The sequence below is a fragment of the Notamacropus eugenii genome, chromosome 1 (genome assembly GCF_028372415.1).
Source record: "Notamacropus eugenii isolate mMacEug1 chromosome 1, mMacEug1.pri_v2, whole genome shotgun sequence".
Lineage (NCBI taxonomy): Eukaryota > Metazoa > Chordata > Mammalia > Diprotodontia > Macropodidae > Notamacropus > Notamacropus eugenii.
In genome coordinates, this window is record NC_092872.1 from 1,046,596 (window position 1) to 1,070,571 (window position 23,976).

General features: G+C 40.2%; 1 protein-coding gene across 4 annotated transcripts in view; it reads left to right on the forward strand.

Annotated features, from left to right (window-relative positions):
• Positions 1-23,976, forward strand: part of RFT1 (RFT1 glycolipid translocator homolog) — a 43,746-nt gene that overhangs the window by 16,350 nt on the left and 3,420 nt on the right. For 3 of the 4 annotated variants that reach the window (XM_072649575.1, XM_072649596.1, XM_072649584.1), the window contains 4 exons: positions 5,024-5,074; positions 5,610-5,740; positions 7,048-7,192; positions 12,821-12,926. In XM_072649575.1, coding sequence (XP_072505676.1) covers positions 5,024-5,074; positions 5,610-5,740; positions 7,048-7,192; positions 12,821-12,926 — 433 coding nt within the window. Of the gene's footprint in view, positions 1-5,023; positions 5,075-5,609; positions 5,741-7,047; positions 7,193-12,820; positions 12,927-13,027; positions 13,600-23,976 lie in introns of those variants that run through there. The other variant, XM_072649591.1, reaches the window with a different exon arrangement.

Here is a 23,976-nt window from a genome sequence, read left to right on the forward strand (position 1 = left end):
AAGCAGCCAGCCAGCATCTGCTTTAAGACTTCTGTTGATGAGGAACCCACTATCTCCTGAGAGCTCATTCCACTTTTGGATGGCTCTAATTGCTAAGATATTTTTTCCTAACCTTAAACCCAAACTTTCCCGCTTTTCAATTTCTGCTAATCCTGGTTTTGCCCTCAGGTCAGACCAAATAAAGCTAATCCCTCTTTCACATCTTTGCCATTTAAATACTTGAAGAAGACTGTCATACAGCCCCCCAAGACTTTTCTCCTTCAGTCTTAAGTATCCCAAGGTCCTCATGGGATGGACTCAGGGCTCTTCCCCTTTGGACACTCTTCACTGTATCAATGGCCTTCCCAAACTGTGGTGCCCAGAACTCAATATAGCACTTCAAATAGGACTGTCGCCTCCTTCCTCCTAGAAACAATGCAGCTCAGAGTTACATTAGCTTTTTGATCAGCACACTGCTCACTCGTAAACGCTCCAGTTGGTTTTTAGACAAATTGCTGCCTAGCCCTGCCTCCCTCCTCTTGTATTTGGGTATAACACTTTACCCTTATCCCTGCTGAAGTTCGTCTAGTCTAGATTCAGCCAAGTGCTCTCTCCTGTCTGACTCCATCATCTCGTTTTTAGCTACTTCACCTGGAAGCAGGACTTTGAGAACTGAAGGAGCCTTGGAGATGATTTTGTTCTGTCTCTTCACTTTGTATATAAAGAAAAAGGCAATGACTTGCTCACGGTCACAGAAGCTAGTTATTGATAAAATCAGGACTGGAACCACGGCCTCCTGACTTTCCACACTTACTTTCCTAGAATTCCATTTTCATATTCAATTATTAATATGCTTTTAAGAACCAGATTTTTGTTATTCCATTTGCATAGGAAAATGAGATTCTCCCATATAATGAGTGTGCTGAGGCTCCAGTTTTCACAGAAACATAGCTGGGCTGTGATGGTGACAGATTTATTTGTTAGATCATCATTAAGCTAAAAATAGAGATTCAGGAAATATGTGTCGATTGACCCTATGAGTTGGTTTTCTTGATACTTTGGTTTCTTAACCTGTAAACTTGAGGGATGAACCCTTCTAATTCTGTGGTTCTGTGATAGAAATCAAACTTGGTGCTCTCAACCTAAACATAGACACTTAGCTTTTAAAATTAGGGTATTTAGAAACTTCCGGAGGAAATAAATGCAAATACCCGTTTGTGTGACAGGATAGGAAAAACCAACACTGACATTTTGTGGGCTTGTTAATGAAGGTGCTGATCCGTTGGCCATATTTAAAATGGGAAGGCCAACTGATTATTTTTTGATAAAGCACATTTTCACTTACGTGCACCTTTTCTTGGCCCCACATGTTAATAGCGATTATAGCAAGCCTACAGGAAGCATATTCAAGCCAAGTTGTGGCCTGTGTTGGTCTTCTAGACCACAGATGACTTTGTCTATATGAGGTAATATAATCTATCAATTTACCAACCAATCCTTAATATGATGGCACATTGATTCTAATTCTACTAATGGTAGCCAGAACTCACTAAAAGAATACCACTGAGTCAAAGTATGATATTCTGCAAGTCCCTTCCCTTCTAGACTTCACCTTCTTCCTTTGTAAAATGAAGGAGTTCAGTCAGGTGGTGTCTAAGGTCTCAGGTTTTTCACTGCAGAAATCAGGCTTGATAATAGTTATTAACAGTTAACTGATTTATCCTTAGCTATACAGTGATTAGGCATCACAGCCAAGATTGGTATAGCTATGTTGTATATCCTGTGCTTATTAATAAGGAGCAGTTAGTGATGATACCACATTGTTTGTAAAATTTTGCTTTATTATTTTATGAAACTTATAAAAGCAACTGGAGACCCACATGAAAAATTTCACAGTCATAAAGCATTCATCTTGAGCTGTATCCCCAAAGTCATCAAGCTGTGTCTACTCTTTACCCAGCAATATCACTACTAGGCATAGAACCCCAAAGAAAATTCTAAAAGATAAAAGGACTCATATGTACAAAAATACAGCAGCCCTTTATGTTAGAGCAAAGTACTATTTACTAAAAGGGGGGCCCACGTTAGGGAAGTACTGAACAAATTATGAAATACAGATGTGATGGACTGCATTGCACTATAAGAAGTGACAAAAGGAATAGATGCAGAGAAACCTGGGAAGACTTGAAAGAACTGATGCAGAGTGAACGAGTAGGACTAGGAGAGTAATTTATGTAGTGGCTACAACATTGTAAAGAAAGACAGTTTGAACTCCTTGGAATTCTGATTCGTGCAGTGTTCAGTCCTGAGTTCAGAGGACCAAGGATGAAGCCTGACGGAGAGAGGATGGAACAGAAGTGCTGAATGAGGCATGCATTGTCACACATAGCCAATGGGTGGATTTGTTATGCTTGATTGGACTCATTCGTTACAAGGGAAGGTTGGCTTGTAGTTTGCTTGTTTTTTAATGGAAAGGATTTCATGGTAAGAAGGGAACTGATTAAAATGTCAAAAGAAAAAGAAAAAAAGTCATTGAGGAATCTTTTACAAATTCACAGAAAAGGATGAGAATTTCAGAGAGACACATAAACAGGGTAGCTTTGAAACTAGTATATTAGATCGATTACAGGATTTTTTTTTAAAGTCTCTATATAATTGATAGTCACATATAAAATTCCTTATTTCTGTTTTTTGTATTTGGAAATGTTCATGTTTGTTAGTGTTTGTCAAATTAATAGGCCAAAAATATTAAAGTTTTTAAATGGAAATGTACATTTTGAATAAGATATGAAACAATTCTGCGCTAGGCACTGTACTAAGCGCTGGGGGATACAAAGAAAGACAAAAGACAGTCCCTGTCCACAGCGTAATTGGGAAGACAACAAGCATACAAATATGTACAAACAAACTATACACAGGATAAATAAGAAATAATTAACAGAGGGAAGGCACTGCAGTTGAGGCTTTGGGAAAAGCTGGGACTTGAAGGAAGCCGGGAAAGCCAGGAGATGATGTTGAGAAGGGAGAACATTCTAATCGTGGGGGACAGCCAGAGAAAATGCCTAGAGATGGAGTGTCTTGTTCATGGAGTGCAAGGAGTCCAGAGTCACTGGTTTGAGGAGCACATGGAGGGTAAGGTGTAAGAACACTAGAAAAGAAGTGGGACAGGGCTAGGATCCTGGAAGTGGTAGGGAGTTTATTAAGGAGGAAGGTGACGTGATCAGACTAGCGCTTTAGGAAAATCACTCTGACAGCTGAGTAGAGGGTAGATTGGAGTGGGGAAAGACTTGAGGGAAGGAAACCCACCAGCAGGGTGAGAGGTGTTGAGGACCTGCATGAGGATGCTGTCAGAAGAGAGAGAATGTGGTATATTCAAGAGATGCTACGAAGGTGAAATAGACAGGCCTTGGTGGCAGATTGGATATGGGGGACAAGCAGTAATGAGGAGTCAAGATTGGAGCCTAGAGGACTGGGAGGTAATAGGGTGGTTTGGGGAAAAAGGTAATGAGTTTAGTTTGGGACATAATTGAGTTTAAGATGTCTAATGCATATCCAGTTCGAAGTGTCTGAAAAGCAGTTGGGGGTCGACCAAGAGGTCAGGGCAGCGTAGAGATGATCATTGAAGCCCCGTGAGCTGATGAGATCACCAAGTGAAACAGTAGAGAGGGAAAAGGGCGCAAGACAGAGTCTGTGGAACACTGGACTGTTAGTGGTTAATCTTAATTAACCTGGATGACGATCCAACAAAGGAGACTGAGACTGTGGGTATGAATGCTTATTTCCCCCCTTTAAATGAAACCTATGATTTCACTGGTGGGGAAGCTTCTTGCTCCCCATAGCAATGCAAATCAATATCTTTTTTAAATTTAAATTTTATATTTTTCTGACTAATCAGCATTTGTTTTCTCTTTTCTCACCCTCTTTGGAGAGTTAAAAATAAATAAAAATAAAGCTGTCATAATAAACATACATAATCAAGTCAAAGAAATTTGTAAATCAGCCACGTCCAAAAACATGAGTGTCGTTCTGCATTTTAAATCCATTACCTCTCTGGCAAAAAGGAGTTCGTGCGCCTTCCCTTTGGTCTTCTGGAGTTGTGATTTGTTATTGCATTGATCAGTGTTCTAGTCTTTCTAAGTCGTTTTTCTTTATCAAGTTGTTGTCATTATACAGTTCTTTCCTCCTAAGTCTGGCTTGCTACACTCTGCATTATCTCATAAAAGTCTTCTCCGTTTCCTCTGAAACCGTCCATTTCATTGTTTCCTATGGCCCACCGATATGTCATTAATTTTCATAAATCATCGTTTGAATATCCATACCCGGACAGGTAGGTACCCCCTTAGTCTCTGGTACTCTGAAGAGAGCAGCTGTGCATAGCTTTGTACACATAGATCCTTTCCCTTTTTCCTTGATCTCTTTGGGATATGTGCTTCAAAGGGCATGCACAGTTCAGTGACTTTTGGAGCATTATTGCAAATTGCTTTCTAAAATGGCTGCACCAAATCACAGTTCCGCCAACTGTAGATTAGTGTGCCTATTTTCCTGTAGACCATCTAATATTTGTCTTTTTCCTCTTTTGTCATCTTTGCCACAGATCAGTACTTTCCCTACCACTGATGGTCTTAGAGAATTGACTGGGGCTCTGAGACGATAGTTAAGTGATTTGCCCAGTGTAAGCTTGGCAGCTAGTATGGATTAGAAATTGAATGTGAACTCTAGGCTTTCTGACTTCAAGGCCATTTTTCTGTACACTCTGAGATGAATACTTTCTATTACATTGAGACCCAGAATCTTTGCTCTCTTTTAAAACTTGAGGAAATTACCTTGACTTGGAATCTTGTCCTCGATTTCATCATAACCTATTCAAAAATAGTTTCCAAATGTTTTTCATTACATTTCACAGCATTAAAACTGGAGTCATGAGTGAGGAGTTATGTTTAGCTGGAGAGTAAGACTTTTCACTTTAAAACTTCTTCCAGCCCGGAAAGAGAAACTGGAACTCTGCATGTTTTGAATGTTAATTATGTTGCTTTTAAACTTACAGGTGAGCGGTACGTGATGACATTTTGGAATGTGTTAGATTTTGGAGACCAAGGTAAGCTTCACTCTAACCCTAAATGCACTCAGTAGTAATATATGTTATAGAATAGCACTCAATAAGTCCTTAATGTTGTTCTCTCTGGTTTATTGCTTTTTGTGAAAATGAAATTGTCAGTTTCTAGAGATACCAAACGGTTGTTTTGGTAAGTATATGAAAGGTATAGAGTATCTTTTTAAGTGTCTAGCAGTGGCGCTCAAGTGTTTTCACTATTGAGGTACTCTCGCTTATGCTTTGCTGGGCCTGGGTCTCTTGATATCCCAAAAGGGGACATGTTTTACACTGGTAGAGGATGGAACCCACTGTCTCTAGGCTGAGCTGCTGGAGTATGTTTATGTAGCTAGAGATTCCTTTATGTGTCAATATGTTTATAGATTGTAGGTGCCTTTTAAAAAATTGAATACTTGTTTGCTTAAAGTTGAACAAAAAAAGAAAATGATTATTTTTTATATTTTTTATTTTATCTAAAAAAGATTAAAACAGGACAGAAAGATTAATAATGTTGCCTTATGTTCTTTTCTTGTTCTGCTAGGTGTTTATGACGTAGTGAATAACCTAGGCTCACTTGTGGCCAGGTTGGTTTTCCAGCCAATAGAGGAGAGTTTTTACATATTCTTTGCAAAGGTTCTGGAGAGGGGAAAGAGTGTCAAGCTTCAAAAACAGGTAATTCTTGCTCTCATGTTCTAAACTCACTTACTGAACTGAAGGAGAAAACAAAAATGTCCATTGTTCTTTATGCCTTCTGAGTTGTGTTCCTTTGAGGTTTTAACCTCCCCTTCTCATCATTCTGTTGTATAGTCCCAGACTCCATATGGTTTTTGGGGAAATAGTTCTCCCCATGACCCCATGCTTCTGTACTGCCCTCATCTTTCTCTGCTTTGTTACTTTAGAGGCCCAGCCTCATCCCGTCCTAGAACTAAAAGAGCTGTCCCACTACTGTGGCACTTCTCTTGGGAACAACGAAAATTGTATCCCATATTTCCCTTATAGGTGGAAGGATATGGGACGCCAAAGAAGGCCTCAGGCTGATCTATAGAAGGAAGTTTAGGAACCGCAGCTTAGGCAGAATGGTGAGGAGAAGAGCTGCCATATGTTCCCCTCCCCACTCGAATGTGTGGGAGCTACTGAGACTTGGGCAAAACTACATGCTTGAAGACAAATATTCATCTTGAGATCCTGCATGTTATATGGCAGGCATAGGGAGGAGTCCAAGAAATGCAAAAAACATACGTTCTTATGAAACTGCTTCAAAGTTCTGATCTGCCTTTGAATTATAATCAGGCTCGGTAAAGCTTTTACCCTGAGAAATCCTAAGAGATTTTGTCAAGTTTGTCAAGATCTCTAAATTCTGTATGCATTTAGTTGTTTGCATGTTAATGTTTGCATTAAAATGTGAGTTCCTTGAGGTCAGGGATCGTGTACTTGCCTGTCTTTATATCCCCAGTGCTTGACACGGTTCCTGGAACACAGAAATTGTTTAACAGATACTTAATGTTGTGGTACTGCTCAGTTATTGAGTACATTAATGTACATTGACAGTGCCTTCAGAATATTAAAAACTGAATGGTTTGGGGAATGCTTCTGCCAGCACATACAGTAACATACTGCAGTTTTAATTTAATGAAAAACTTAAAGGGAAAAGTGAGTGTTTCAAAAAATTGAATCTCCTTGGGTATTCCATAATGTCACATTCTGGAAGTTGAAGTTAATTTATCCAAACACAATTGGAAAAAAACCTCACTCATTTATAACTTGTTCTTTTCCATTTGTCTTCATTTGCTAATTGATGTGAAAACACATTCGGGTTGCAAAAGCTGGTTCTGGAGATCATTAGATAGCTGTAAGAGTGTATGCTATACATTATATATTGAGGAAGGAGAAAGTCTAGGTGCTGTAAAGTACCAGAAATGGAGATATTTTCCTTTAGATTATGATTCATATGGTTTCATTTACTTTTGTTCCTGTCCCAGGAGGATATTGCCATGGCAGCAGCAGTTTTAGAGTCCCTGCTGAAGCTCGTCCTTCTGATTGGTCTGACAATAACTGTTTTTGGCTATTCCTATTCTCAGTTGGCTTTGGATATTTACGGAGGGTCCCTGCTTAGTACTGGGTCAGGTATGTTCCACATTTTTACCTAGTTTGTAATGCTTTCTGAAAGAAACAACAGTTCATTCATTATATACACACAGGTTGATGGTTTGTCAGCGGATAGGGCTCTTGTATCACCTGCACAAACAACCGGGTGTCCCAGTGAGTACTTGGATGATTCTGAGATTCTTCGTGATACACAGACCTCAGCCCGGAGGAGGTGGACAGACCCACCTCAGTGTTATTCCTCTTCCAGACACAAAATGTTTCTTGCAGAGCAATTTGCCAAGTTCCCTTAGAATGCCTGTAACAATGCTAATGAGTTTCTTAAGATAATAAATGTCATTTAAATCTAATGGCTTCATGCATAAAAGCCTCTAAAGGATAACTCAGAGTAATTGTCAAATTAGATCAAACTATGTAGTGAGTGGTATGTTTATTCCAGTAATTCTGGGTTTAGGAAGCCAAAGATGGCTGGATAGAGTTAACTTTTAAGCAACTCAAGACACACAATTTCTCTTAGCAATTGTTTTCTATGATTTTAATTTGTGATCTTGTAAATTAAAGCTCATCCATTTCAAACTGCATCAGATAGCTTTAGCCTCAGGTTGGCCATCCATTTGTATTTTCTTCGGTTTAGAAAAGTTATTTTAATTCCTCAGATTAGAAGACTAGAATCCCAAGTACCTTTTCTTGCCATTGAGTCTCTGTGAAAAGAACTCTTTATAAATCATTTATCAAAGCTCTCTGGGATAGTGGGGCCCAACCTCTTGTTTGGGAGTGTTGGGGAAAGAGGGAAGATCCAAGTTGGTGTAAACAGGAACAAAGGTAATTAAGTTTAGAGAAACAACTGCTGTTCAGCAGATGAAGTCACTGGCCATCATTCTTAGGGTTTGACGTGAGAAGTACATGGAGACCTCATTAAACTCAGCCCACTGAAAGGAAGTCTTGTTAGGAAATCATTACAGAATTGGTGTTCAGAGATTGGTGACTCAGCTATTTCGCTGAAATTCTGCCTTTTGAGAGATGCAGTCTGACATAGTGAGAGGGGTTCACTGTGTCTGGTTTGGCATTGATATAGTGAAATGGTTTATTATGAAAGAAACATTGGCAGAAAGTGGAGAAATTCTCTGTAGTCTTTTTTTACATGTGAACCAGATTTGCTACTTAAAAACAAATCAGTGCTAAGGTGAGCACACCCAAAGTCTCTCATCCATCACCTGATGTAACTTCAGAGCCATGCAGGTTCCTGTTAAGGAGTCCTAGTCTCATAATGACCTTCTCAAAGCCTTTTCTTCAAGTAGCTAGGAGTTCTAATCTGAAAAAGATATATTTGCTTTCTAGATCCTCTCACAAAGTGTGGCTTAGTAAAAGTATTTATTAAATCGTCAAGGCCTTTGTTCCATCTCGTGTGGATCACTCATATGGTCTTCCACATCAGAGTGTCTCCTTCATGAACATCCAACTGCCCCTACTTGCTCCTGTTTTTTGCTTTGATTATACTTCTATAAAGGTCCAGTAGTTGCTTCCTCTTTTAGCGGGGAGAGGAAAAGGGAAGACAGTCAGATCTGTGATTTCACTGAAGAGGTTTAGGGGTGCTGGGACCCTGAGAATGCCAAGGCAGAGTTGCCTGGAATGAATTCACACACTCAAGCCTTCTCTTAGTCAGGTGACAAAAAGTTCATTGTAACACTGTAGGAAAAGTGCACAAGAGCCATTAAGAAAGCTGAGAGAAAGTGAGGATGGTGCTGGGGTTTATATGGAGAAGGAGCAAGGGAAGAATGCCAGGGATGCTAATTAGGTAATCTCAGAGTCCAGGTTTCTTTGGGACCTATGGATGGGAAAATGTAGGGAGTATACTAGAAATTGAGGGAGTTGTCTGAGGCGTGAACCTTGGGGATCTGGTGGGAAGAAGAGCCCTTGGGCCAGGCACCCTCTGTCAGTTCTGATAAGATAATGTGCTCTGCAACAAGAGAAAATTTCCTCACATAACAGGGGCCTACTAAGAAATTGGGATGATCTTAGGACTGCAGCCCAAGCACCCCGTCATCATGTAGGGAATTCTGCTAGAGGAAATCCTCCCCTTGCAGGTCAGCACCTTCTCTGCAATTGATGGTCTTCAGGAATTGTCTGAGTCACTGATAGTTACCTGACTTGTTCTGCGTCACAAAGCCCTTACGTGTCAGTGTCAGCACTTGAACTCAAGTCTTCCTGGTTCCACAGATAACTCTTTATTCATGCCTCCTCTCCAGTAATTTCGTATTAATATACTTCAGATCAAGTCCAGGATTCAAAACCTTTCAGCAGAGTGTACCAAGTGATTTTGTTCACTGTACCTTAGTTTGTCTCCTCTATTCATTGCAGCCCATCAATTTTGGGTCCCAATCCTACACTTATCTCACTCTTAATTTTCAGCATCATCCTAAACAATGTGGCTACACATCTAAATTGCTATTTCCTTGTCAGCTTACCAAAACATCCATCTCTTATGTCCTCTAAGCCTCAGTTTCCTTATCTATAAAAAGGGAGAGGGATTAAACTATTTGATCTTCAGGGTCTTTCTCACTTCTCAATCCTTTAAGCTACTTCAAACCTCCTCCCCAGGGAGGCTACCTAGATTGATCGGAAAAAGTCTGACAACTTTCCATGGCTTAGCCTCAGCTCCCAAACCAAGATGTGGAATCCCTGTGTCCACACGCCTCCGTTTCCCACCCAATTATGTAACTTTTCTTGTTGTCACCACCCAGGTATGGATTTTCTCTTGTCCTCTATATAGGCTATATCCTTCCTAATCTTTTCATAAATTATTTTAATCATAAAACTCTAGAGTTAGAAGGAAAGTTATGTCAATAAGTCTAGTCCCTTCCCAAATAAGATAATTTGAGAAGATGGAACAATAACAGATGAAGGAATCCTTTCTTCCATATTGCTGACATTTTAGTTTTGCCCTCTCTCTGTTCTATGTGTTTTTCTGAGTCTGACATAAAACAAATGCAGGTAGACAAGTCAGCAGAAAGAGTGCTAGGCCTGGAGTCAGGAAAACCTTAAATTCAAATTCAGTCTCAGGCACTTGCTAGCCATGTGGCCCTTGGCAAGTTCTCTTAATCTCTATTTACCTCAGTTACATCATCTGTAAAATGAGGGTAATAATAGCACCTACTTCCCAGGGTGGTTGTAAAGATAAGATGAGATAGTATTTGAAAAGCCTATTGCAAACTTTAAAGCATGCTGATTTACACATATTCAACTGTATGCCCAGAAAAAAGGGAGAGAAATATACATACGTGTGTGTGTTTGTGTGTGTATACACACATACTCACATACACACACCTATTACTGTATAGGATTATGTATAGAGAGCTATTGAGTAGCCCTGGGTGCTAGGTTCCCAGGGCCACTGCCAGCAGGTCCTAGGCCCTAAAGGAATTCCTTCTCTGAATCAGGGCAGGCGAATTCCAACGGATGAAGACAAATCCACTGTCTCCCAGAAAGAGCAAGGCCTTGATTGGTTTCTGTTGAATCATTTTGACTGCACGATTTTTGCATTATGGGCTGACTTTAGAACCTAACCCACATGTTAAGCATTTATTAAGCACCTGCTATGTTCTAGGCACTGTGCTAAGTGCTGGGGATAAGGGCTCCCTGCCGTCAAGGATCCCCTACTCGAGTTCGCTTTTTTTAGCACCTAGGATAGCACTGGACAAAATCGGGGCTTCATGAGTGCTTCTGATTGATGGCTTGATTTCATTCACTAAGAGTGAAAAGGAGGAGACTATGAAGGTTCTGTTTTTGTGTTTCTGATTTCTTATCCTTTGCAAATGAAAGCTAAGACTCCGCTCTAGTGAGCAGAGTTACACTTAAAACTTGGTAGCCAGATGTTGGAAAGGTCATTTCTGACAACTTCATTAAAGATGCATTGCAAGTATGCTTCTTTTAAGAAAAAAATTGCTATTTTTAAAAGAGCTAAATTTTTATACAGAAAGCCCTTTCCAGTCTCCCATAAAGCTAATGCCTTTCCTCTGAAATTATCTCCAATTTATCCTAGAAGTATCTTGTGTGTAGGTAGTTGCTTACTCATCGTCTGTCCCTCACCCCCACGTCCCGAGTGCTCAGCACAGTGCCTGGCACGTAGTAAGCATTTAACGAATGCAACCAAAAATGTGAAACACAAAAAACTGAAGAGGCAGAAGCTGCTTATTTGTGCCCATTCTTACATAGCCTTTTACCAAATCTTGTAATCCAGGTGCTTTTGACAACAAAGTCCCATATGGTAATTGTCTTTTTCTGCCCACCTTCCCATCTCAAGGAAAAGCATAATCGTTCCTTTATTTCTCCTGGATGGATCCTCAGTGTCACCTTACATATTTCTCTCTTTTCTCCTCCCAAAGCCAGGTTGCTCCCAGATCGGGCCCTTCATTGTTTGTCTAACTTTCCTTCTTCTCTAACCTTATAATTTAGATTCTGGTCCTGGGTCATGCTTGGATGTTTCAGCTTCAGCATCTTTTCTCTTGGAATCCTAGTATTGCCTCAATACCGCAACCAAAATCTATTGTCTCATGTTCTGTGTCTCTGGGTTTGGTTTGGTTTTTCACCACTTCAAAGCGGCCCGGTGTTCTCCTGTCAGATGAGGCTGAAGGTTTCTGGAATGGTGGGAGAGTTCCTGTACCCCTCTCTTTCAGCAGAAAGGGTATAAAGGGTGGGCACAGACAGTAGCCGTGGCAACAAGGAATCTTGCATTAGATATAAAACTCACTTTTTGACCCTGGACTTCTTAAAAAATCCAGAGGGCTTGCAAGTACTGTAGATTCTACTACAAGTAGCTTCTCTGGAGAGAGGGGGCAGGCTGGGTGCTTTGCTTATCTTGTCTCAGGCAGATATTACTGCAGGATCTAAAAAGACCTTGAGGAAATGACCCTTTCTTTAGTGATAACTCAAGATTGGGATATTGAAATAACTCTTAGTAGTTTTCCAGACTGAATGGTTTGTATTCCTTTGGCAATTTATGATCTTCATAAAATTTTGGGGGTCCCCATGGGGATATTTCATATTAACAACCTTTATAAGCAGTGGATAAATTCCAGATTCTGTAGATCTGGTTTTTTAATATCATATAACAAGGCTCCCCTTGCCTTGAGAGTATTATTTAGAAACTTGTTATCTAATTGTAAAACTGGGTCTGTTTCATCTTGACCAAGAGTGAGGCACAAGCTTCGGTTTTCGTTGCAGATACGTGGAGGTTTTTACCCAGTTGCTGGTTTTGACCCTTAGCCCCAGTCTGATTTTCATGATGGCCTCTACACTTGTGATCCCTTAGCTTTCAGGGGAGTTGCTTCTGTGTGGTGCTGAGACTATTAAAAAGTGAGAAAATCCACTTGCTATCCACACAAGCTTTCAGCTGTCGAGGAGAAGATCCGGCTTTGTTCTTTTGTTATTGGCTGCTTCCTCTGTTTAGTGCCATGGACTGCTGGGCATCTTTCCACATAATTAGACTGTAGATTTGAATATGAAATCTGCAGAAACACTGGTCCTAGCAGCAACAAAGAGTGCTGGTTTGTTTTTGTTGGTTTTCCTGTGAGCAGTGAGTGGAAATGAGAGAAAGATGTCAGGTTTCTGTTTGTGGTTTTGATAAACCTTTGCCTGGTTTTTTGTTTCCAGGTCCTGTTCTCCTTCGAAGTTATTGTTTGTATGTCCTTCTGCTTGCTGTAAATGGTGTAACTGAGTGTTTCACATTTGCCTCCATGAGCAAAGAGGAAGTTGACAGGTAGGTAACTTAGGAATCGCAGATTTAGGGATGCCCATCAGTTGGGGAAGGGCTCAACAAGCTGTGGGTATGATTGTAATGGAATATTATTGTGCTCCAAGAAATGGCAAGCAGGGTGATTTCAGAAAAACCTGGAAAGACTTACATGAACTGATGCAGAGTGAAGTGAATAGTACCAGGAGGACGTTGTACACAGTAACAGCAGTGTTGTCCAGCAAAGAGCTAGGAATGACTTAGCTCGTCTCACCAACACAGCGATCCAAGACAATCCCAAAGGACTAATGATGAAGCATGCCATGTGCCTCCAGGGAAAGAACTGTGTTGTTTGACTACAGACTGAAGCATGTTATTTTTCATTTCTTTCTTTCTCTTTTATTCTCATCTTCTTGTACAAAATGACTAATATGGAAATGTTTTATAGAACTGCACATGGTTATATCCAATTGCTTACTCTCTCAGGGAGGGATAGAATTTGGAACTCAAAATTTTAAATAAAAATGTTAAAAAACTGGGGAAAAGAGAATCTTAGTAAAATGAAATAATTTACCAATTTATCCATCTCAAAGTGAGGTTCTATCTATCTTTGTATCTTTTCAAAATAATAGATTGTTAACTTAATATAGATATGATGCAATTAATATTTTATTATTGATATTACAATCCACTGAAGGCAGGAATTGTCATTTGCCTCTTTTTGTGTGCCTGGCACATAATAGGTACTTAATACATTTCTATTGATTGATAATATCATATCTATTATGTAGATAGGCAGCAAATTCTGTTTTTCTCAGTAATTGAACATCAAGAAATTAGTCGACTTTTCCAGAATCACAAAGTAAATCTGAAGAACTAGGAAAAGAATTCAATGCCTTCCCATTCAGTGTTAACAGAATCTAGACCCACTAGGGTGGGTCAGTTACCTTTTTCACTCTAAATTCCACAAGTGGGGAGTTAGCAGTATTCAGAAGTACCATCTGCAGGCATATATTTGAAAAATGGGAAATCAAAAGAGGAAAGTAAGAGAAAGAGGAGAATGGAAAGAAAGAATGGTGCCCACTGTGCCTTACAATTGTAATTTTATGGATACTTATGGTGCCTTCCTTGTGGGATCATGGTCCTCTCTGTCTTTTACTTAGCACAAGAAGTTCTTAACTTTTTTCCCCAAAAGTTTATTAATTTATTTGTTTTCGGTTTTCAACATCCACTTCCATAAGTTTTAAATTTTCTCCCCGTCCCTCCCCAAGACAGCATGCAATCCTCTGTGGGCTCTCCATATGTTCCTGTTAAACACGTATTCACATTAGTTATGTTGCATAGAAGAATTATAAAGTTCTGAACTTTTTGTTGTGTTTTGGACCCTTTGGCAGTCTGGTGAAACCTATGGACCCCTTTTCTAAATAATATCTTTTGAAAAATTCATAGTTGAAGGAAATAATAAATTGTAAAGGTCAGTGATAATAAAGATCTAATTTTTTTTCCCATCCAAGTTCACAAGACCCCCAGAAATCTCCTCATGTACCTGTGTACATGTGCATTCAAAATCTTAATGCCAGGTTAAGAATCCCTGATTCAGAGATACTTAATTGTGTATCCATATAACATTCTATCTTGTGTCCATCTTCTTGAAAGGAAGAATTCTTTTGGTATACTGTAATTTCAGCATTATTTTTTTTCTAGTTTTCTATATATCTATATCTACCTGTGTCTGTGTGTGTATAATATGTATGTGTATGTACACACACACAGCAAGAGAGCGAGCACTGAATGCTATATGCCAAAGCTATTAAGATGGGAGGTGGGGATAGTAGTGGTGGGGGAGACTTGTTGCAGGCAAACTTTGGAATGTAGACACTGGCCATTTGCTGTCCTCCCTCATCTCTATTTCAGCAAACTTCCATTGTAATGAACCATAGGAGATTCCTTTTATTTTGCTTGTATTTGAGTTTCTACAACATCTACATAATTATTTTCATGTTAATATTCAGTACTGATGCTAAGCAGAGTGCCTTCCTAATAGAGCTTTGATCTGACTTTTACTTAGCTTTCTTGAAAGTTGATATACTGTGATCTTTAAACATATTACTCCAGCAGATTTTTTCCCAGAAAATTTTCATTTCTCTTCTGTCCTCTCCCACTCCCATTCTTACCTGCTCTTCTTGTTTTATTTCAGTAACTGACTTGAATTCAATTCAGCAGACATTTTTTAAACACATGCTTTATAGAGAGCACTGGATGGAAACTTTAGCCAATATTCAGTCCTTACTTGCTGTTCGACTGGTAGGGAAATAAGAGATCTGCACAGATAATGATCATGCACAACAGTACAGTAAGTGCAAAACAAATCGCTGTGTGAGGTGCAAGGATTCAGACAGAACTGGATCAGTTAATAGTGTTGAGATCAATAGCAAATACTTTGGATGAAAATAATTGTGGTGTGGGCTATTAAATACTGTATTCCCACAGGAGTTGTGTGAAAAATAACTGAAATTATTTCAGCATTTGACATTAGTAATTGAATTTTTTTTAACTAAATGGAAGAAAAACTCCTCAATTTGGGAGATAGATATAGTACAGTAAAAAGTTAATGGAAAATGCAAAGGACTGGAAAAAATGAATCTTAAATGAACCAAGCAGAGCTTGGTCAGTGTGGAAGAGAACTTCTTGGAGAGGCTGTGTTTTTGCCTTACCGTTTCAGTGAGCACAAAATAAACGTATATGTCATATTCTTTACACCTCCCAGCCAGTTCTGTGGCTCTCCTGTAGAGAGCAGGGTGGTAGCCAAAGTCTGGTTACAGGTTCCCTGTCTTGTACTTGCATCGAGGACAATCTTGGTACCTACATAGACCCGCCTCTTAAAAATTTTAGAGAGATGGGAAAGTGGGCAAATAAATTGGCAGCTAAATTCAATTAAACACTGATTAAGTGGCTACTTCTGTATGCCAAGCACTCTAGGAGGTACTAGAGATAGAAAGGCAAGAACAAAACAGCCATTGCTATCAGAGGCCACTAGGGGGCGCTGCAGCACACAGAACGACCAGTCTGTAGGCAAGAAGACCTGAGTTCAAATTTGTCTTCAGGCACTTATTATATGACTCTGGGCAAGTCACTTCATCTCTGTCTGCCTTAGTTTCCTCAACTGTAAAATGAGGATGATAACAGCACCTTCCTCGCAAGAAGTAGTGAGAATAAAATAATATTTGTAAAGTGCTTAGGACATGGGAAGCACTTAATAAATGCTGATTCCCTTCTCCTCTTCCCTCCCTTCTTCTGGAGAAATCAGAAAAGGCTTCCTGTAGAAAGTACCAGCTCAGCTGAGAGCTGAAGGAAGGCAGGGATTCTGAGAAGCAGAGGTAAGGAGAGACTGTATTCCAGGCAGGGAGACTACTTGCTCAAAGGTGCGAAGAAGGGGAAAGGAAGGCTGAGTTTGCATAAGAGGAAATAGGCCAGTGTGACTGAAAGACAAGAGTTTTTGAAGGGCATCAGTGAAATAAGTCAGGAAACCAATCAGTAAGCGTTCATAAATAAATGGCTTACTATGTGACAGGCACAGTGTTAAGTGTTGGGGTGACAGAGAAAGGTAAAAACAGTCCTTGTCCTCAAAGGAACTAACATTCTAATGGGGAAGACAGTGTATACGTAAATAAGTATAAACAAGAGAGAATAGATGGGAACCACGCGGCCTTAAACACCAGGCTGAATGTTTATATTTCATCCATAAAGCAAATGAAAGCTACTGAAGATTTTTGAGCAAGGGGCAGACATTTTTCAGACCTGTATATAAGGAATAGTAATTTGGTAGCTATGTAGAAGATAGTTGGAGAATGAAAAATTAGAAATAGGGAAACCAATGAAGAGGTTTTTGCTTTTAATCCAGGTAAGAGGTGATACAGCTCTGCAAGTGGAGAAGAGGGATGGATGCCAGAGATGATGTAAAGGGAGAATCAATAGGATTTGGGATCTGATTAGATATGTCAGGTGAGGGAGAACGGAGTCAGTTACTTACTAAGATTGACAACCTGAGTGACTGAAAACATTTTGGTGTCTTCAGTGGGAATTGAGAAATTTGGAGGAGGGAAAGGTTTAGGTGGAAGATATTAAATTCCTCTTTGGGCATGTTAAGTTTGATATGCCTCAGATGGCATCCAGGAAGACATGCCCCAAAAGCAGTTGATGTGGGGCTAGAATTCAGGAGAATGGATTTGAGAACTGTCCAAATAAACAGATAAACACTAAGCACCTGTTCTAGGCACTGTAGATACAAATCCAAAGAATGAAACTTTTTTTTTGCGCTTGAAAATATTTTTTTTCCAGTTACATGTAAAGATAGTTTTCAACGTTCACTTTTATAAGATTTTGAGTTCCAAATTTTTCTCTCTCTCCCTTCCTTCCCTCCGCCCCTCCCCCAAACAGCAAGCAGTCTGATATAGGTTATACATGCACAGTCATGCTAAACATATTTCCACATTAGTCATATTGTGAAAGAGGAATCAGAACAAAAGGGAAAGCCCATGAGAAAGAAAAAACAAAAGTGAAAAGAGTCTGCTTGGATCTACATTCAGATCTGGATATGGATAGCATTTTCCATCCCAAGTCTTTTGGCATTGTCTTACATCATTGTAATCCTGAGAAGAACCACGTCTGTCATAGTTGATCATTGCACGATGTAAGCAGCTTACATTCTAGTGAGAACTGAACCCACGGGAGTGGATGAAGTCACTAAGAGAAACAGGGTCTAGAGAAATAAGGACTTAGGACAGATCTTTGGGAGACACCCAAGAAAGCTGGATGATGATGTATCGGAGGAGACAGAGAAGAGGCAGGGAGGTGGAGCAGGAGAGAACAGTCTCTCCAACCAAAGGAATAGAAGGATCTAGAAGAATCTGATCAATAGTATCAGATGATTCAGACAGTTCTTTAGAGAGAGCAAGTTCAATTGGGTGGTGGGATCAGAAGCTTGAATTTGAGAAATTGAGAAGTATGACTTTGAAAGCAGCAAGAGTAGATGATTCTTTTGAGATTTTGACTATGAAAAGAAAAAGAAACAGAAGACCTCAATTTAAGGGGTTAGCGGTGACAAATACATTTTTTAAGGATTGGGGTCACCATGGCACGATTTAGGCAGGCATGCAGGTGCCAGTGAGTAAGGAAAAAGTCATCAATGATAAAAAGAGAGGGAACAGTCAAGGGGGTGAGCTCCTGAGAATAAGTGTGGGACCCTCAGGAGTAGATCTGGGGGAGAAGAATGGACATGTCTGGAGGAAAGAACTGGAAATGATGAAATCTGGTGGGGTTAAAGTGTCGAGTTAGAGAAGAGGGAGTTTGTTACAGATGGTTTCTGTTTTCTCACTAATATATAAGGCCAGGCCCCTTGTGTTGGAGATTGAGGAGGGAGAAAAAGGCTTGGAATAGTTTCTCTGGAAGATACTGTGGTCAGTCAAGAAGAATAAAAGCATTATTTGGCATCATTGAGAGGCTACTTGATAGTAGTTAACATAAATATGTAGTACAACCAGTCAGGATGATTGTGTGACTTTGTCTAGCAGTGTTTAGCAGCATGTAAGTAGTTGTGAAGGAAGTGGAAGGTGGTGTAACACAAAAATGGAGTTTGACAAGTTGTGAACAATGATGGTATGGGAAGGCAAAGGATTCAGGATTCAAAGGATTCATGGGATGTATTGAGGTTATTTTTTTTTAATATATTTTATTTATTTTTAATGCTGTATAATCACTACCATAAAACTTAGATTTTTTCCCCTTACCTACCCCCCTCCCTCCCCAAGATGGATCTACAACATAGGATCTACACATACATTCCTATTGAATACATTTTCATTATAGTCATGCTGTGTAGAAGAACTAAAATAAATGGGAAAAATCATATAACAAACCAAAACATAATACACACGCACACACAAAAAAAATGATCTGCTGCATTCTGTGATTGAATTCCATAGTTCTTTTTCTGAATGTGGAAGGCATTTTGCCTTAGAAGATTATTGGGAATTTTTTTTTAATGTCCTTGCACTGCTGTGAAGATCCAAGTCTACCAGAAAAAACTCTCGCACACTGTGGTCATTGCTGTGCACAAAGTTCTCCTAGTTCTGCTCCTTTCACTCAGCATCAGATCATATAAGTCTTTCCAGGCCTCCCTGAAGTCTTCTTGATCATCATTTCTTATGTTGCAATAGTATTCCATTACATTCATATGCCATAATTTATTCAGCCATTCCCCAGTGGATGGGCATCCCCTTGATCTTCAGTTTTTGGCAACTACAAAGAGTGCTGCTATAAATATTTTTGTACATGTGGGACCCATTCCCATTTTAGATAGCTTTAATTTCTTCCTCTGAAAACTGCCTGTTCATATCCTTTGACCATTTATCAGTTGGGGAATGCCTTGTATTCTTGTATATTTTACCCTGTGTGTAACCCCCCGTTTCAAATGTGTTTCTTGTAAACCACATATTGTTGGATTATGGCTTTTAATCCATTCTGCTATCCGTCTCCATTTTATGGGAGAGTTCATTCAATTCACGTTCACAGTTATGATTACAATCTGTGTATTTCCCTCCATCCTCTTTCCCATCATTTGTGCTTTTAGCTTTCCCATCTCCCTTCCCCTCCTCAATAGTTTTCACTTTTCACCACCACCTCCTGCAGCCTTCCCTTCCTTCTTTTAGTCCCCCTCTCTTTTACTCCCCTTTACACTTATTGCTTCTTCCCTCCCCTTTCTTCCCCCTTCCCCTCCTACAGCCTATAGAGCTAGTTAGAATTATATACTTAAGTTTATTGTTTCCTCCTTGATCCAAATCAGATGAGAGTACCTCTCAAACAATGCTCTTTTCCCTCCCCTCTTTCCCTCTATTATAATTTTGTACTTCTTCCTGTGATATAATTTACCATATTTTGCTTCCTCCTTCTCACACCTCCTGTTACAATCCCTTTGCATGCTTAAATCATATTTTTAACATGACATCATTTTCTTTATACGTGTTCCCTCTATGTAGATTCCTTTTATATTTTATAATAGGCGTACAGTTCTCAAGATTAACAGGTATCATCTTTCCTTATAGGGAGGTAAACACTTTGCCCAAATTGAGTAACAAGTTTTGGGTTTTTTGTCCCCCTTGTTTACCTTTGTATGCCTTTCTTGAGACCTACATTTGAAGATCGAATTTTCTATTAAAGTTCTGGCGTTTTTGTCAGGAAGGTCTGGAAATCCCTTACTTCATTGAATGACCATCTCCTTACCTGAAATGTTATGCTGAACTTTGCTGGGTAGTTGATCCTTGGTTGTAGTCCCATCTCCTTTGCCTTACAGAATATCGGATTCCAATTCCTTCGATTTTTTAATGTAGAAGCTGCAAGGTCCTGTGTGATCCTAACTGTAGCTCCTCAATATTTGAATGGTTTCTTTCTGGCTGCCTGTAGTATTTTCTCCTACACTTGATAGTTCTGAAACAGTATTTCTTGGGGTTTTGAATTTGGGATCCCTTTCAGGAGGTGAATGGTGGAATCTTTCAATGACTATTTTGCCCTCTGGATCTAGCACTTCTGGGCAGTTTTCCTTGATAATTTCCTGGAAGATATTGTCCAGACTCTTTTTTTCATCATGGCTTTCTGGCAGCCCAGTAATTCTTAAATTTTCTCTCCTGGATCTATTTTCCAGGTCAGTTGTTTTTCCAATTAGATATTTTGCATTTTCTTCTGTCTTTTCATTCTTTAGATTTTATTTGACTGATTCTTGCTATCTCGTAGAGTCATTAGTTTCTACTTGCCCAATTCTAATTCTTATCAAATTGTTTTCTTCAGTTAACTTTTGCATCTCCTTTTCCATCTGTCCAGTTTTTCCTTTTAAGGAGTTATTTTCTCCAGTTAATTTTTGTACTTCCTTTTCTATTTGTCCAATTGTCCTAGTTAGCTTTTGTGCTTTCTTTCCCATCTGTCCAATTGTTCCTTTTAAGGAGTTATTTTCTCCAGTTAATTTTTGTACTTCTTTTTCCATTTGTTCAATTTTCCTTTTTAAAGAGATGTTCTCTTCAGTGAATTCTTTTTTTATACTTTTAAAATCATGGCCAGTTTTTCTTCTGTTTCCTTCTTCAACTGTTCCAGGAGAGCCATTTGTGCATGCGAGCAGTTCATAGTCCCTTCTGAAGTTTCAGATGGAAGTACAGTCTCACTACTGACCTCTTTGGTATTTGTGTTTTGGTCCTTGGTGGTTTTTTCATGCTTGTTTTGCTTTTTCTTGTTCATGATGGTGATTGTCTTTTGTGGCTTCTGATTCTTTCAGTTAGAAGCTGCAGAACTTGGTGTTGAGCTGACTTGTGTGAAAAAGCTAAGAGCAAGTGTCTTTTTATCTTTTTGTTTTGCGTTTCCCTGATCTGCCCTGGGGTTACGTTGTTAAGTGTAGAGGAGGGGTAGTCTGGTCAGGGGAGATCTCAGCTGAACTGAGGCAAAGGCAAGCTCAGGGGATGGTGATCCCAGCTGCTCTATTGTCTTCCCATTTCCCCTGGAGTGCTGAGGCATGCCTAGATGCTAGTGTGAGTTCCCACCCCTTCTGGGGCTCCTCTCCTTCCCATTCACCTCTGCCACAGTAGGAGGAACCCCCCTTAGCTATTTTCCTAGCCTCAGGTGTTATGAGACTATTTGTCCCTTCAGATGTTCCCACGGATCCAGGATTTTTCTGGGGAAATATTTTATGGTTCTTTCAAGGTTATCAAGGGGAGAGGAGAGAGCATTTACTGATCACTCCGCCATCCTGGCTCCCGGAAATTCAAGTAGGTGACTTACAGACATTTAATCTGAGGACTGAAAGTCTCAGGAGCTGCTGCGGCTGATATCTAGTGCTCAGCGGCTGTCACTTGCTAGGCTCTGCTGGTCTCTCACCCTGGGCTGCCACTCCGCCAGTTCCGCCTGCTGCTGCTGTCTCAGGTTTCCCCTCTTGCTCCGCTGCTCTGGACGCACTGCGCTGTGCACTGTGGGCTCACCTCCACAGAACAGATTCTTCCCGTGGACCTTCCAATCTGTCCTGGGCTTTGAATCTGCCACAGTCTGTTTCCTGTTGGATTCTGCACCTCCAAAATTTGGTCAGATTCTCTTTTTCGAGGTAGAAAGAGTTTGTCTAAGAGCTCAGGTGCCTCGTTGCTCTCGCTCTGCCATCTTGGCCCCACCTGTATTGAGGTTCACTTGAAATAATCCATATAAAGGGCTTGTGAACCTTAAATTGCTATGCAGATTTAGTTATTCTGAGTTCAGAGCCATGAAGGAAAGAAAGGGAGACAAAAACAGTGGAGGATGGACTGGGAGAAAAGAATGAATTAGAGGGACTGAGGCTCCTAGTGAGAACAAAGAACAGTTTTAGGTACAGTGGAGTAGAGGGAGATGGTCATATAGAGGTTATGATTAGAGGAGGAAATATGAAATTTCAGAATCCTGAAGGTAGCACAGTTATGAATAATGACAAGGGCTGAGATGTGGCTGGCCATCCTTGTGTATGAGGAGGAGGAGTGATGATCACAGTGATAGTGCCCGAGGATGCTGGAGGCCAGAGTGTTCAGGTGAATGCCAGCATAATACATATTAAAATTTTCAAATATGAATGGGCATGGATTGAGTTGGAAAGGAAAACTATGATTACTGATGTCTTCTCATTTGCCTTTTTTTATTCATGCCAACCATTTTTTTCATTATTTTGGAATCTTTTTGTCTTTGTGATATCTTGCTGTGCGTTCCCAGAGTGCCTTTAAATTTCTAACTGCATGTATTTAGCTTTGTCCAACTTCTTTTCCCAGTCTCATTTTTGTGCCATTTCTATATCCTCATATAATAGACACATACTAAAGCCAAATGTGGCAGTTCCAATGTCGCTGAATGAAGGTGTTTCATTTCACTCCTATTTGTCTTTTTTTCCCTTCCAATTCTCCTGTAACTGTTCCTGGGATGACCTGGCCTTGTTGGGCATCACGCCAGATATTCTGCAGCCTCATTTCCCCCTCCACTGCTTGTTTGCTGTTTTGTGAGATGGTTGTGTTCATCAGGCCTCCCCCTCCACAGCATTTTCTCAATGAATTTGTGAGCTAAACTGGTTTGGACTTTAGTTGATGTACCCTTTCCAAGTTTTGTAAAAGAAGTAAAACTATGAAATGTATGAACACAAAAGGAAGTGGGCCGGTTAAATAACAAGTCAGGAGTAAACAGGCGGACAGTTTGAATGTTGCTCTGGAAACTGCAGAATATTAAAGGGCCTGAAGGAAGGCCTCCAGGACATTAAGTAGATCTTCTATAATTTTTGGAAACACTTGGTCAAAAATTGCACAAGATGGGAAGGCTTGCGTAGACCCATCGAAGTATTACATCACTCAGTCAACAACAGTATGTTCATGTGACAGGCACTGGGCAAAGAACCGGGAATGCAGGGACAGGATTGATAGATGCAGCCCACAAGGAACAGACATTCTAATGGGGGAGACAAGAGTAGCCATGTAGTCATATACAAAGTAACCTTAAATGAAAGTGCATTCTTGAAGGAAACTGGGGATTCTGTGGGGTGGTGGGAGAACATGACTGGCAGAAGGAGACCCCCCAGTTCAGAGGCATGGTGCTGGCAGGGCTTAATGGGTAACCAGCAAAGAATGTGTGGAAGGGACTGATATGTATGGAGACTAGAAAGCTAAGGAAGTGTTTCCAATGCCAAATGGCAGAGTTTACATCCAATCCTAAGAAGGAGCTCCTCATAAGGAGCCACTGGAGTGTATTGAGTAAGGGCATGACATAACTCCAACCTGCACTTGAAGAAATTACTTTGGTGACTCTGTGGTGACAGGACTGGAGCAAGGAGGGACTGGAGGCAGGGAGACCAGTTAGGAGGCTGTGGCAGTGGTCCTGGCAAGAAGTGATGAGGCCTGCACTGGGGCAGCGGCCGTGTGAGTGGAGAGAGGAGAATGGAGTGTACAAGAGATGTTGTGGAGACAGAAACAGTATTTGGCAACAGACTTGCTGCCTGGGGCCTGTGAGAGTTAAAGATGCAGGATTCACTGAGGTGACATCACTG